Source organism: Panicum virgatum, chromosome 9N (assembly GCF_016808335.1).
Source record: "Panicum virgatum strain AP13 chromosome 9N, P.virgatum_v5, whole genome shotgun sequence".
NCBI classification, from domain to species: domain Eukaryota; kingdom Viridiplantae; phylum Streptophyta; class Magnoliopsida; order Poales; family Poaceae; genus Panicum; species Panicum virgatum.
This window is the reverse complement of record NC_053153.1, coordinates 72688865-72701624: the sequence shown is the minus strand read 5'-3', so window position 1 is coordinate 72701624 and position 12760 is coordinate 72688865. Positions and strand designations below refer to the sequence as shown.

The 12760-nt window shown below is 44.8% G+C and overlaps 2 protein-coding genes across 2 annotated transcripts; one reads left to right on the top strand and one right to left on the bottom strand.

Annotated features, from left to right (window-relative positions):
• The first annotated feature begins 1010 nt into the window (after positions 1–1010).
• LOC120688059 (transcription factor bHLH18-like) lies at positions 1011–6140 on the top strand. The gene is made up of 3 exons (XM_039970198.1): positions 1011–1484; positions 5448–5819; positions 6038–6140. The coding sequence occupies exons 1-3, from the start codon at positions 1026–1028 to the stop codon at positions 6104–6106; spliced, it is 900 nt and encodes a 299-aa protein (XP_039826132.1). The 5' UTR covers positions 1011–1025; the 3' UTR covers positions 6107–6140.
• A 307-nt stretch (positions 6141–6447) lies between these two features.
• On the bottom strand, positions 6448–8840 carry LOC120687780. The gene is made up of 3 exons (XM_039969799.1): positions 8508–8840; positions 7451–7668; positions 6448–7243 (listed from the first exon to the last, which is right to left on the bottom strand). The coding sequence occupies exons 1-3, from the start codon at positions 8734–8736 to the stop codon at positions 6620–6622; spliced, it is 1071 nt and encodes a 356-aa protein (XP_039825733.1). The 5' UTR covers positions 8737–8840; the 3' UTR covers positions 6448–6619.
• Positions 8841–12760: the final 3920 nt, after the last annotated feature.

Below are 12760 nucleotides of genomic sequence, written 5' to 3'. Positions count from 1 at the left end.
ATTTTCTTCAGATTCAGACTCCGGGGCCAGTTGGCGCGGAACCTTGTCTACTGTTTGTACTTTTGATTTGAATCAACTTTCTTGGGATTTGCTTCGATCTGTAGCCTAAAGCTTGCAAGTTCAGCATAAAAAACATATGTCGTTATCACATGGGTTACCTAAACAATTGGTGACAGTACAATATATTTGAAATTGTGCACTCGCCTAGCTCCCACAAACATATGTACACACATCCTTGTAAGTTATAAAACTGTCGCCATCGCAGGTACCTACTGTATAGCGCTCATAATATTGTTCAACGAAATTCACAACTACTTGTTCATGAAAGAATTTCTTACTACTACGCTGTAACTATCACAATTAATATGTGCAGCTAGGAGATACACAGACAAACTTCTACAAATGGTAGATGTGACGCTTTTCTGGATACAACAGTGTCCCTGTCGTACAACCTACTGAATCTTCAGACAGGCTTTGTTTAGCTAAGCCGAATAATTCTTTAGACTTGGTGCTTATGTATTAGAAATCTCTTAGCAATGCAAAAAAAAGAAGATAATACGTGATCTTTGAGGATCAGCGTAGTGATGTCAACACAAAAGTAGACCAAAAGGGCCGTAATTCACACCAACGGCACTAGGCGTGTATATATATAATTAAGCATCACCGGCCGAGAGAAGTAGTAGAAGAAGACACATAAGCAGTGGGGACTGGGAGAAGGAAGAAGACCACTAGGTGCGTTCGTTTGCCTGAGTTTCTTCAGAAATAAGTTCTTTATTCTCTAAAAGGGGTTCTTCTGAGATTAGTTCAGACATATCTCCATTGCTTCTGCTGATTTGTTTCTTGCTGTTCTATAATCTTGTTTGATGCCTAGTGATTTACAGGATATATCAAGGTGATGGACGAACTAAACCTATGGCGTTCACAGCCGGTAAGACTACTAAGAAGTAAGAACTATAGCATCACTGAGATCTGAAAATTTCTTGCTATGGTGGCCATGCCAGGACCTTGAGGACGAGTTAGCATGCATGTACGGCGGGCAGCAAGACGAGCACGCCGGGATGCAGCAGCATTTCGCCGAGCGGCTCCCCGAGCAGCAGCAGTACTACACACCGCCGACACCAATGGCGCCGCCCAGCAGGCCCAATCCGATCTGTCCTTCTCAACCGCACCAGGGCTCCAGTTTCCCAGGCATCGGAGTCCCAGCATTGCCGCCGCCCATCCTGCCGTTCCGAGCGTTGGCGGTCAATAGTGATCCAGGGCAGCCGTCGTCGTCAAGCATCCTCTCCTTCGGCGGGCAGCCTCCTAGCACGCTCAACTTCTCCGGAGGAGACTGGCCGGACGGCATCGAAGCGGTGCAGGTGCCGGAGAGGCGGAGCCGGGCGCACTGGAACACGCAGGAGCACGTCATCGCCGAGCGCAAGCGGCGCGAGAAGCTGCAGCAGCAGTTCGTGGCGCTGGCCACCATCGTCCCGGACCTCACCAAGGTACACGCCATGTCCTCTCTTCTCTCTATGCTGTTCTTCCGTGCTACACTCTAAACCGATTGCGTTTGGATAATTCCCAATAAATTTTGACTGAAGTATATATCACACGAGATGCGGCGATATATATATGTTGATTAAAAGAGGGCTTAAGATCGAATCACCGGCGCGGATGGCCGCCGGCGGCCGGCCGGACAGGATCGAGGCCGCACCGCCGCAGCCGAATCGGAACGCCAGGAGAGGGCGCCGCCCTACCTGTGAGCCGAACGCGGTGTCCATTGCCGCAGTATGGGCTTCGCCGTATTTGAGCGTGGGGATTGGAGGTGCACGAGAACCGGGCAGCCAACGGTCGGGGCGTGTGTGTGACATATGGGCTTCGGCGGCGGCGCCGGCCGCCGGCCGTGCGGCCGGATTGGAGCTTGTTGGAAGAACCGGGAGCGGGTGAGAGCGCGGCACGGGAGACAATGGCATCGCCTGAGCAACCCTAGATCCAATCCAGTCAGGTCGAGAGGCGGTCTGCGAGAGACGACGATCGAACAGACCGGAGGGTGCGCCGGCCACCGGCTCGGCCACCGAGATCATCGCATCCAAATTAAGTGGCGTAGCGCACCCTTCTCTTTTTCGAGGGAAGTGAACAATTTTTTTTAGCTCTCTTGTTCTTTTTTATATTACTGCTCCCAACTTAACGTCTTGTACACATCATGCGGTATACGGTGCATATATATACTCCTACAGTCCTGCTACTTCAATAACTTTTCTGAATATACATTTTCATAATACTATTTAAAGTGCAATCTCTGATTGGAAATATTTTCTCTAACAATATATAAACAACATGGTGGTGTGGTAAATCTAGTTTTACCCTAATATATAGTGGCCAAAGTTTTAGAGCATGTGTGAATAATATCACAGTTTTGAAAACCATGTCATTGAGAAACTACAGTTTTGAAAAGTAGAACAATATATGGCTCTTAGGCGCTTGGCTAGCTGCACTACGCTTCTCGCAGAAAAAAAAAAGCGCTGCACTACACATATTATGAAACGGCATATATTAGGCTAATAAGCTTATAATTTCTATGACAATTTTATGTCTTTTCTTCAACGAATATTTAATTTAGTGGTGGCTGTGGCATGCATACCCTAGTATATTATTTTTGAGGATAGGAAAATTCTACGCACCTCCTTGAAAAAGAGATACAATCAGTAGAGAAAAATGACCGTCTCCTCTAATAAGAGATGATAAGAGTTTGCCGAGTGACGATGAGCAAATAGATACATGAAGGCATGAGATTAAATTTGCCTTGTGGGGCGATGTTGCTCTCATATAGTAACTATCAGATTTAATTTTATTATAAATAATCAATATGTTCGTACTAATCGTTTAACACAATACATACACTCTTGAGGTAAAGGGAATGGATCTAATATACTTGGCAGTGACGAAATGCACAATTTAGTGGTCTTGATCGATTGTCAGATCAAGTGGGATCCCAATGGGAATTTTGGTGCAAATATCGTAAAGCATATTGATCAAGTATGTGCATCGCCGCACCTGTATACATATAAGTTATTTTGTTTTACTCACTTTATAGCAAGTTTAATTTCTGAATTACCACTAGATTGTTTGAGGCTTCACTGGAGCTAGCTGCTAGTTAGTCTGTCGTTGCATGTGTTTATGCTTAGCAGCAATTTGGTTTTTTTGGGTGTGAAGTAGTACTAATTTGGGGGTTTTTGTCTGATAATATAGAGATAAAAGAGATATGAGAGTTTCTTTGTTACTCTCTTAATAGTGTCCTACCGTAGTGTTGTTTATTTTTATTACATTCTTCATTATTTGGGAAACCTAACAAACTCCTTGTGCTACAAGGTTTTGAAAGGAATCGGGTGCTCGTAGCCTAAGAGGAGGAGGGGTGAATTAGCCAAACTAAAAACCTTAACCTAAAGCTCCAACTATTTGCACATAAATTAAGTTAAGATATACTATCTAGATGTGCAACTAGTGTTCTTCTAGTGTGAAAACCCTCATCCCAAAAGAGTTATGCAACCTATAGCGAATCCTATCAAGATTCTACTCTAGAAAGTAAAGGCACACAAAGATTGCACTAAGTAAACGCGGAAGCTTAAATAGGGATGAGAGAAAGCAAACTCTTGTGACATGAGGATTTATCCCGTGGTTCGATTAGCCACAAAGGCACACCTACATCCACGTTGTTGAAGCACTCACAAATAGTATTGCTTCTCGACAATCAAGTCTCTTCCAAGGACATCAAGTACAGGGTCACCTTGATCCCGGGTTCCACTAAGGAGCTTCTCCACCAAGGAAGAGGGTCTCCACGTCCCCCGCACAAAGCTTGTCCACGCCGCTCCACACCAAACCGGAGGGTCGAAGACATTGCCGGCGAGTCACCAAGACTACAAGGATGGCCGGCTCACCGAGTACAAAGATGGTTCTCTTCTAGAACCAAGGCAAAGGCACACAACCTTGCTCACTCACTCACTCAAGAGCTAAACTAGTGCTAAACCTAAATATGTGATCAATAAGCACTTTGGTTGGCTTGGAGGTGTTGAGGATGTGTGTGGGACTTCTCTGAACTCTAGCAACTCAAAAATGACCGGGGAGATGCGCTTATATAGGCCACCAACTCAGATTAGCCGTTGAGTAGCCGTTATGCCTTTTTCTGCGTAGGCGCCGGATAATCCGACTTGTCCATTGACCAAGGCGTCGGATCATCCGACCCCACTACGATCTCCACGATAGCCGTTACCCTTTGCAACTTTTGCTGACTTCATTTATCTGACCTATTAGTCCGACGTGTTCTGAATCACAAGTCGGATCATCCGGTGCCGATGCCAAATTTGAATTCCAAACAACAATCACTGATCATTGCTACTTCCCATTAGTCCGACGCTCCGAAGTCACCACATCGGATCATCCGACCCTGAAGGCAATTTTCCAACTCGAGAAACAGGCTCTCTGGTGAATGCTCCGAGTATTAGTCCGACGCTCAGAATCCATGCGTCGGATCATCCGACCTTGAAGAAAAACTTCAGCCCTGGAAAACAACCTCTTTGAAGAATAACCCGAGACAAAGTCCGACCATTCTTCCACTGCGTCGGATAATCCGAGTTCTTTGGTAGGATAGTCCGACCCTAGGGTGTTCGGATTATCCAAGCCAACTGTGTTTTGCAGAACTCGTCCAATTCAGCGTTTCTTTGAGTTCTTTCTTCGTGTTTTGCTTTGCTAGGTCTTTTTACTTCATTCTTGGGACCTGATAAGATACACTTGACAAACACATTAGTCCCAATGATTGCGTTGTCACTCGATCACCAAAATCACTCGAAATGGCCTAAATGGGTCCATGTTCGTTACAGGTTTGCAATCTACCGTAGCGTTTATTTATGAATGGATGATGGTTATGGCGGCCTTCTCCTTTATTATTTAGTATTCCTCATGTAAACAAGAGCACATCTATTATTGTAACTTGAATACTTCCCAAGGGTAACAATGTTCTTTTTTGCGGGTTACAAAGAGGGTAGAACTTGGGTAACAAAGAAAAATAAACGGACAAGTTGGTCATCGACAACACTGTATACGTCTGGACAAAAAGGCAAAGTAAGCCACCATAACTCTTACCAACTAATACTTTTTTAGGAAATGTTTTGATACCTCATGCTGTTATGTTATGACCAATATATGTGTATTCGAATTAGTGATATTTTTAACTGAATATTGAAGAATGGACATAATAAAGCTGATACGAACGAAAAATACTTACAAACATCAATTACTAGTCAAACACATCTAATCATCTTGAACGCATTCAGTTTTGAAACAGAAATTGAGCACGGCCGGTTCAAATAGCACTTAGGTTAAATCTTAATGAGAGAAATACATCTTACTTAGGTTAAATCACAATGAGCGAAATACACCTGTGATGAGTATTAAACTAAACCTTGATTTTCCAGACAGACAAGATATCTCTTCTAGGAAGCACCATCGAGTATGTGAAACAACTCGAGGAGAAGGTGAAGACATTAAAGGGACAAAGCGCGAGGAGGACGTCCGAGCCCACCGTCTTCGAGAGCAAGTGTCACATATCAAGTGAGGACAGTAGTGACGCCTCAGGCTCCAGCGGGAGCGCCTTCGGTGCCGTTGGGTTTAGCCCAACCGTTGAGGCGAACATCCATGGCGACACCGTCTTGCTGAAAATATGGTGCGAGGGAAGAGGAGTGCTGGTCATGATCATCTCCGAGCTTGAGAACCAGGGCCTCTCTATCATAAACACCAGCGTTCTACCGTTCACAGACTCGTGCCTCAACATCACCATCACGGCAAAGGCAAGTATATATTCTCCCTCCCCACTCATATAATTATTATGCTAATAATGTGCTTGTTTAGCTACCAAACATTTGATATTTAGTAGCGTACATTAACATCATGCTGGATGGTGGTTAGTTCACTGTCATTCTATGAGAACTTCATTAGTGTACAAGACACTGCCTATAGTATAGGATTTTGCATGTTCATAAGTTTGATCAGTTTCGATTTTGTGCAGCTTGGAGAAGGGTTTTCTACCACAGTTGAGCTCGTAAGGAACCTGACCACGGCTCTCAGAGGTTTCTGAGACGGGAAAGAAAATTGAGTAGAGCAAGACAAATGTAAATGAAACCTTCTGTTTGATTTCGAAGGTATGGTCTTTTTTTCTTCTTCTTCTTTTCTTTTAAGGGGCGGAGGGTAGGCTGGAGAGGGAATACGGAAGCACGTTCGAAATGAAACTCTTGTGCAAATCCTCTCTGTATGTCTTTTTTATGCATGCCTTGTGTGCATCATTTGATTGCTTCCATTCATCTTTTTAAAACATGGAAAACAAAGACCGTCAGAATTCCAGGAGTACGATGTCCAAAAGCATTGCATCATATATCTTGCATGACTGAAAAACAACAAGCGATCTGTATAGTGTATGAGTAGTTGTATGATGTATAGGAACGTGTTGAAAATTTTATTCCAATCGCCTACTGTATGTCGTAAAACAGTGGCTTTTTTCCGGATCATCGACAACCCATAGCAGGGTGCGGAACTCCGGGTCGTGCATTGGCACGGGAATACATCCGTTGGATGATCAGGAACGATCACTCAGCTACGAGCCAATCATATCCCTCAAGATCGCGAGGAGGGACCAAGCAACAGTAATTTCCACCTTACAGAAGCCAAGATCACATCTACCAGAACTGGTACCAGCAATTTTGTATCTGAAAACAGCCCTATCTTTCGCAACAACATCTGACTTGTCATCAATTTGTGAAGCCACCACATCAACACTCAGCTGCCCTTTTACTTCAACAGAAACAACACGCCTTGAAAGCTCAATTGCACCATCACAAGCGATAGGCATTGCTCCATCTCGAGAATCAAGTAGCATGATATCCCCTTTATCAAGGCTGGTGGTACGGCAAACAACTAGTCCCCGAAGGTGATCTGGCCATGACCCATCAGTGACTTGGACACGGACAACAGTGGCCTCAACTGTTTTATAAAATGCTGCATATGTGACCTCAACCGTGCTACGCTTGTTGGAGCAACATTTGTGAATCAAGTATGGTATGTCTTCGGAATAGACAGGCATATTGTGCTCAAAGACATTCAAGTTTAAATGTTTATCCTCAGACTCCTTTTCTCCCTTTAATTTTAGCCCAACTTGAAATGTAACAGGATCAATTAACACAACTGCACGAGAAGGGCCTGTTAACTGCAGATATGAATCCTGCAAGCAAACGAATAGTTGATCAATTAAACTATGAACATAGTAACTAATAAGGACCCCAAATGAACAGTTAACCATCGTAGGAAATACATAAACATGTACACGATACAGTAGTACTATTATAGTAGAATATGATGAATAGTTCTAGCAGCAAGAAAAATGAGAGAAGAAAATAGGTAAAAAACATATATATATACATTAATATACCTGTTGAGTGAGGACTTGACAATTATCCCTTGTGCGGTTGAAAAGAAGGTTGCGTTTAGGATCTACAGAGTCCCTGGTGGCGACCCAGCCATAGACATGTAATGGCCACTCAACATCTTTTACTTCCGTCACTTGGACCGAGAAGATCTGCAAGGCATGATCAGTGATAGCATATGCTGGGATGGGTCCCTTCGTATAGCACATGGGAGGCACAGAGGCTGCAGAAAAGTGATACATATATAGTAATAGTTGTTACCAAAGTAGAACATTGTAGATAAGTTAATGGATTCATTCACTTATTTGGGGACAAAACACAGAAAATACAAGCAGTCAGAAAGATCTTGCTGAGACAACTTGATAAAAGAAAATGAAAAGGAAAAAAAATGCTTAGCCCACTCTAATGTTGTCAGAACTTGCGCTGTAAAAAAAAGATCAGCCAAATCAAATTGGCATCTCAATTATTTAAAATGGTGCTTGTTCCATGCATAAAGAGTAGAATTTGGGGGTTTTATCGAAGGGCACCTAATCATCTGTTCGGGTGCTAAACCCTTGGACGCAACCATTCTGATGACAAATCTTATGTTCCCTGCTATATATTGACTCCTAATTTCAGTCCATTAAATGCTTGAACTGTGGTCCGGTTTCTTCAATCCAGTAATTCAGATGCAAGATAAATTTATTGAACTCCTATTATAAAATGGGGTCACCATTTATGAGTTAGGATTGGACAACTACACAGTTGTAAATAATATCTGTGCTATGCTAGTTAACTTCGGTACTATCAGGAAAGGTGACCCCCCGCTTTACATGTCAGGTGAGTCACATGGTTCCCTCGACTAGGTCGTTAATCCATCTTTCGTGTCCCAAAAAAAAAATCCCTAATGTTTTAGATTAGTGTTGGTTCGCACCAGCTACTGACATTTGTTCGTGCACTTATTCGAGGACATAACAAATTAACAAATACTAGTGCTCTAGTACCAATATGCACAACACAAATACTAGTGATCTAGTAGCAATATGCAGTAGGATACTAGGGTGGGGTGGCGCATGAACTTACTGGTGTCTTCGCATGGACCAAATTTTAGGGACAGGATGTGCGACCAGCCCCGACAGCTCGACTGCCACTCCCACAGCTCGGCCTCCTCCTGGGTCATCCTCTCCTCTTCCTCCACTGACGTTGGCCGTTGGATCCTCTTAGGAGACTTCTTCTCTCTCCGACGTCGATTCCTCCGAGAAGTCTTCCCTTCCCGGCTGCCGCCTATCGCAGCATTCACCGACACCTCCATCTGCTGCTCCCGATGATGATCGTCCTCGCTCTTGGGAACCCTAATTTTTTTCCTCTCCGCCGGCCGCCGTCTCAGCCTCACACGTCTTTTTTTTTTGAAGTCTCAGCCTCACATGTCGATCCCAAACGATGCGGACGGCGTGGCTATTGTTAGGAGAAGAGTCGCGTGGGAAAAGGCCCTAGCCCGTTGCTGCGGCCCATTACTCGTAAAAAGTGCAAAATTTTCATTTACAACACATGCCGATCCCTGGATCACGGCCCAAATAGCCGACTCTCTGGGCTGACGATGGCCCAGACAAGGGAATTGGGGGAGAAAAAGGCCCAGCAACCCTCCAGACCTGGGCTACGACGGCGAACGAGGCGGAGTTGGTGACCCGACCCGACGACCCGGAGATGGACAACCTTTTGCCTGGCTCCCAGATCATTTTTGTGTCACCCTAGTTTCGGCGAGCGGCGGCGCGCGGGGTGCGGCACAGCAACACGCGGTGCGGCAGCTTCCCGCGAGTGGCGGCGGCAGCTCGAGCCTCACATGTTAGAGAAAGGAGGAAGGTGATCTGACATGTGGGCTCCACATGTCAGGTCCACGTTTAGGAAGGGTAATTGTGATTTGGACCTCACGTGAACCCATTAACAACTTTAGGGACTCAGAAATGTATTTTAGGGAATTTGGGGACTGCGATGACACAGAAAGACAAGTTTAGGGACTCGCTACGCATTTTGTCTGTACTAAAAATAGAGGCCAGTGTTGGTTTTCTAATCCGTGTGACAGTACAGCTGTTGAATGCTGGTAGATTAATTATGGAAGCACCAGCATTTTCTTGGTCGAAGCTGGAGCTCAATCACCCGAGGTCCCATAGCAGAGGTCCCATAGCAGAGTTGAGAGTTCATCAGACAAGGCGACGTTCTTGGGGCTTGGACCAAGGAATTATAACTCCTTGCTCAAACCAAGATTGGCAGATCAATGCAACGCACCCGATCGGCGGTCGGCCCGCGAGCTCGGTCCAGAAAAATGGCAAGAGCACCAGACGTTGACCCGAGTGTAATTAAGTACGTGATGATCATGCGTGCACCTGCACACACATAGATGCGCCGAGCTTTGACCCACGAGCCGGCCTTCTTCTTCTTGTTCTCTCATTCTCTGGATCAGCCAGCGGGCTTCTTAATCGAGCCCTCGACGATCCCCTGGCAACGTGTGGGGGTACGGTTCTGGGTGTCAGTGGCTGCATACCAGCAGACAGAAGCATCCAAACCAGGCTCCCCGGGAGACAAGGAGGAAGACGCTCGAGATGACGGCTCGGTGGTGCAGCTCGTAGTGCCGTAAGGGCATGTACAACGGCAATTAAGAAGTCCTCTATATACTATTTACCCCATTTATCAAGGTGATTAAACCTGTAAATGGCTGGTGCCGTCGTCTCGCGAGACGAAGGTGTTGTACCTGCAGCTTCGACTCACCTATGGTGGCGAGGGATCCGGAGTACGTAACGTGTGCGCAGGAGCGTTTTGGCACGGGAGAATCAGTCGAAGGCGCCAATCCTGCCGCTCGCGCCTGCTCGCCGGAGGTGGCCACTACACCGCCGCTCACTGGCGGACCTTTGTTAGGGCCAAAGAGGGCCATGGCTCTCCCTGTCTTTGCAAATTTTACACTAGATGAATAGTGATTTTGACACTGTTCATTACTGTAGCAAAAGGATGCCCCTCCCCCCTCATTCTTCTGAGATCAGAGATCAAGCTCCGCCAGTGCCGCCGCTACGCCGCACCCTCTGGCTCACATGGCACACCACACCTGCACCCCTGGCCACCATGTCTGCATCCTGCTGTGTTGCTCTCCCTGGCCACCACTCAAGAAGAAGAGGAGATTCAATGGAGAGAGGATGAGAGAGCTCATGGGACGACACAGCGAACAGATGAAAGTGCATCTAGACTCCTAGTGGGTTTTGGTGAATTGAATGAAACAACGATTAAAGAACTAATCATCTTGTTGAGTACATGAGCAGGAATTGATAAATATATCAGTCACTCATTTATGAAGAAATGAATTTAGAATTGAGAGAAAAGCTCATATGACAAGAAATGTACTATGGCATGATCAAGTGTGATGATAGTAACAAGCAGTGGTTATTGTGTAAATTGAGATATGTGTCAATGACATACAAATTATTCTCATGACCAAATGAAGCTTGTTGAAAAGAGCATTTCTTGTGTCAAAGAAGAATTTCTTGTGAGAAATGGACGTTCTATCAAGAGGTGATAAAAGTAGAAATAAATTATGCAGAAAAGATTTCATTGATGAGTTTAATAGTGATACAAGTCTATATGAAGCTATATGTGATGCAAGAGTGAAGAGTTGGAATTGGGAATAAGTTTATAGGAACTAAGCTTGAAGAAGGGCAATTGGGTTGTGCCGAGAAACCAATGCTAGGGTGACGAAACGTTATTTAGGTTCAACTTGAAGAATCTTGGTCATATGTGGTTTTCATGTTGGCAAGTATCAATCTTTCTAGAATTTTATTGTAAAGAAGATGATTTGAACTAGAAGTGGATTTCATTTAAAGAAGAATATTCAAGTCACTAGCTCAAGGAAGATGTGCTCAAAATAAAAAAGCAAAGTTGGATGCAATCCTCAGATTGAATATTTAGGATCTCTCTAGAAAGGGGACACTTATCTTTGTACCATGGTCCCCCTTGGCCTATAAATAGAGACCCCCTCCCTTGCAATGGCATTTATCCATGAGCATGGAAGAAGAGAGGTGGTAGTGCTAGTAGAGAGCAAGAGAGAAGGATGAGTGCTAGGCTAGCTACCAAAGACGAGAGTGTTGTATGTTCTTGTGTAATATTAGTGTGTTGCAATAAAGTCGTGTTTTTTGTAAGTGTTGGTCTCCCGATTAGCCATATATTTATTTAGTGCATAAATTGTGATCCATCGAAGGTCACCCGAGATCACAAAAGGGTCTAGACTTTATGTTAGGTTGGCTCTGCCACCCGAAAGCCAGTATCATCTGTTGGTAGCCTCTGCCACCCGAAAGTGAAAAGACGGCTCTACTGTCAAAAGGAACCAATACAATAAGTAACTATTTAGTGCATAAATTGTGATCCATCGAAGGTTGACTTTTCACCCGAGATCACAAAAGGGTCCAGACTTTATGTTAGGTTGGCTCTGCCACCCGAAAGGCAGCATCATCTGTTGGTAGCCTCTGCCACCCGAAAGTGAAAAGACGGTGTCAAAAGGAACAATACACTAAGTTACTAGAAATTTGAGAGGCAGATTCTAGAGGGAGTTGATGAGTCATAGATGTAGGTACTCAACTTAATGTGTATTAAGGCCACCCTAATTTCCAACCGCGCGCAATAAAAAAAGAATATTTTACCTGAATATTGCGTTGGAGATACGCCCGAACGCGTCATTCCACTAGTGCCCGCCACCTTGTGACGCCCAGCGATCTCCTTGCACCATCAGCACAAAGGATTAGCGGTAGGTGCCCAGCGGCGAAAACGAGAGCAATGGCGCCCCAAAACCCCGCGGCAAAACCCCAAACCCAAAGTAATTCAGTTGTTGTCCGCTTAGCTCTCCTAACGTGTTGCTGGTTGATTTATAAGGGAAGTGGACGCCTTGAAAATAATAGAGTGAGAGGGGTTAGGAATAATAGGGCCTCCTATATATCTTACGAAAGATATTTAGTCTATATATCTTTGATCTATAACAGATACACTAACAAGCCCACGACGACCCATAAATGACAAGCAGCGATAGTCTTTGAGAGTTTTCCTTCTCTTCATCCGTTCGTCCGCGTACGATGGTGGTACGTCAGTAGCTGCAGAACAACACGAGCAGAATCATGTGAGCTGCTTGATCTTGCTCGTAGAATCATGTGAGCTGCATGATCTTGCTCTGTAATCAAATGCTCCGTAACCACGTGAGCTCCAGCAGTAACAGAACAGAAAGAATAACACTGGATCATTTTTCCCCATATTTTTATCTTGCTCCCGTTGCATTTAAAGCTGATGGTTTTCAATTTTCCTTTTTCAGC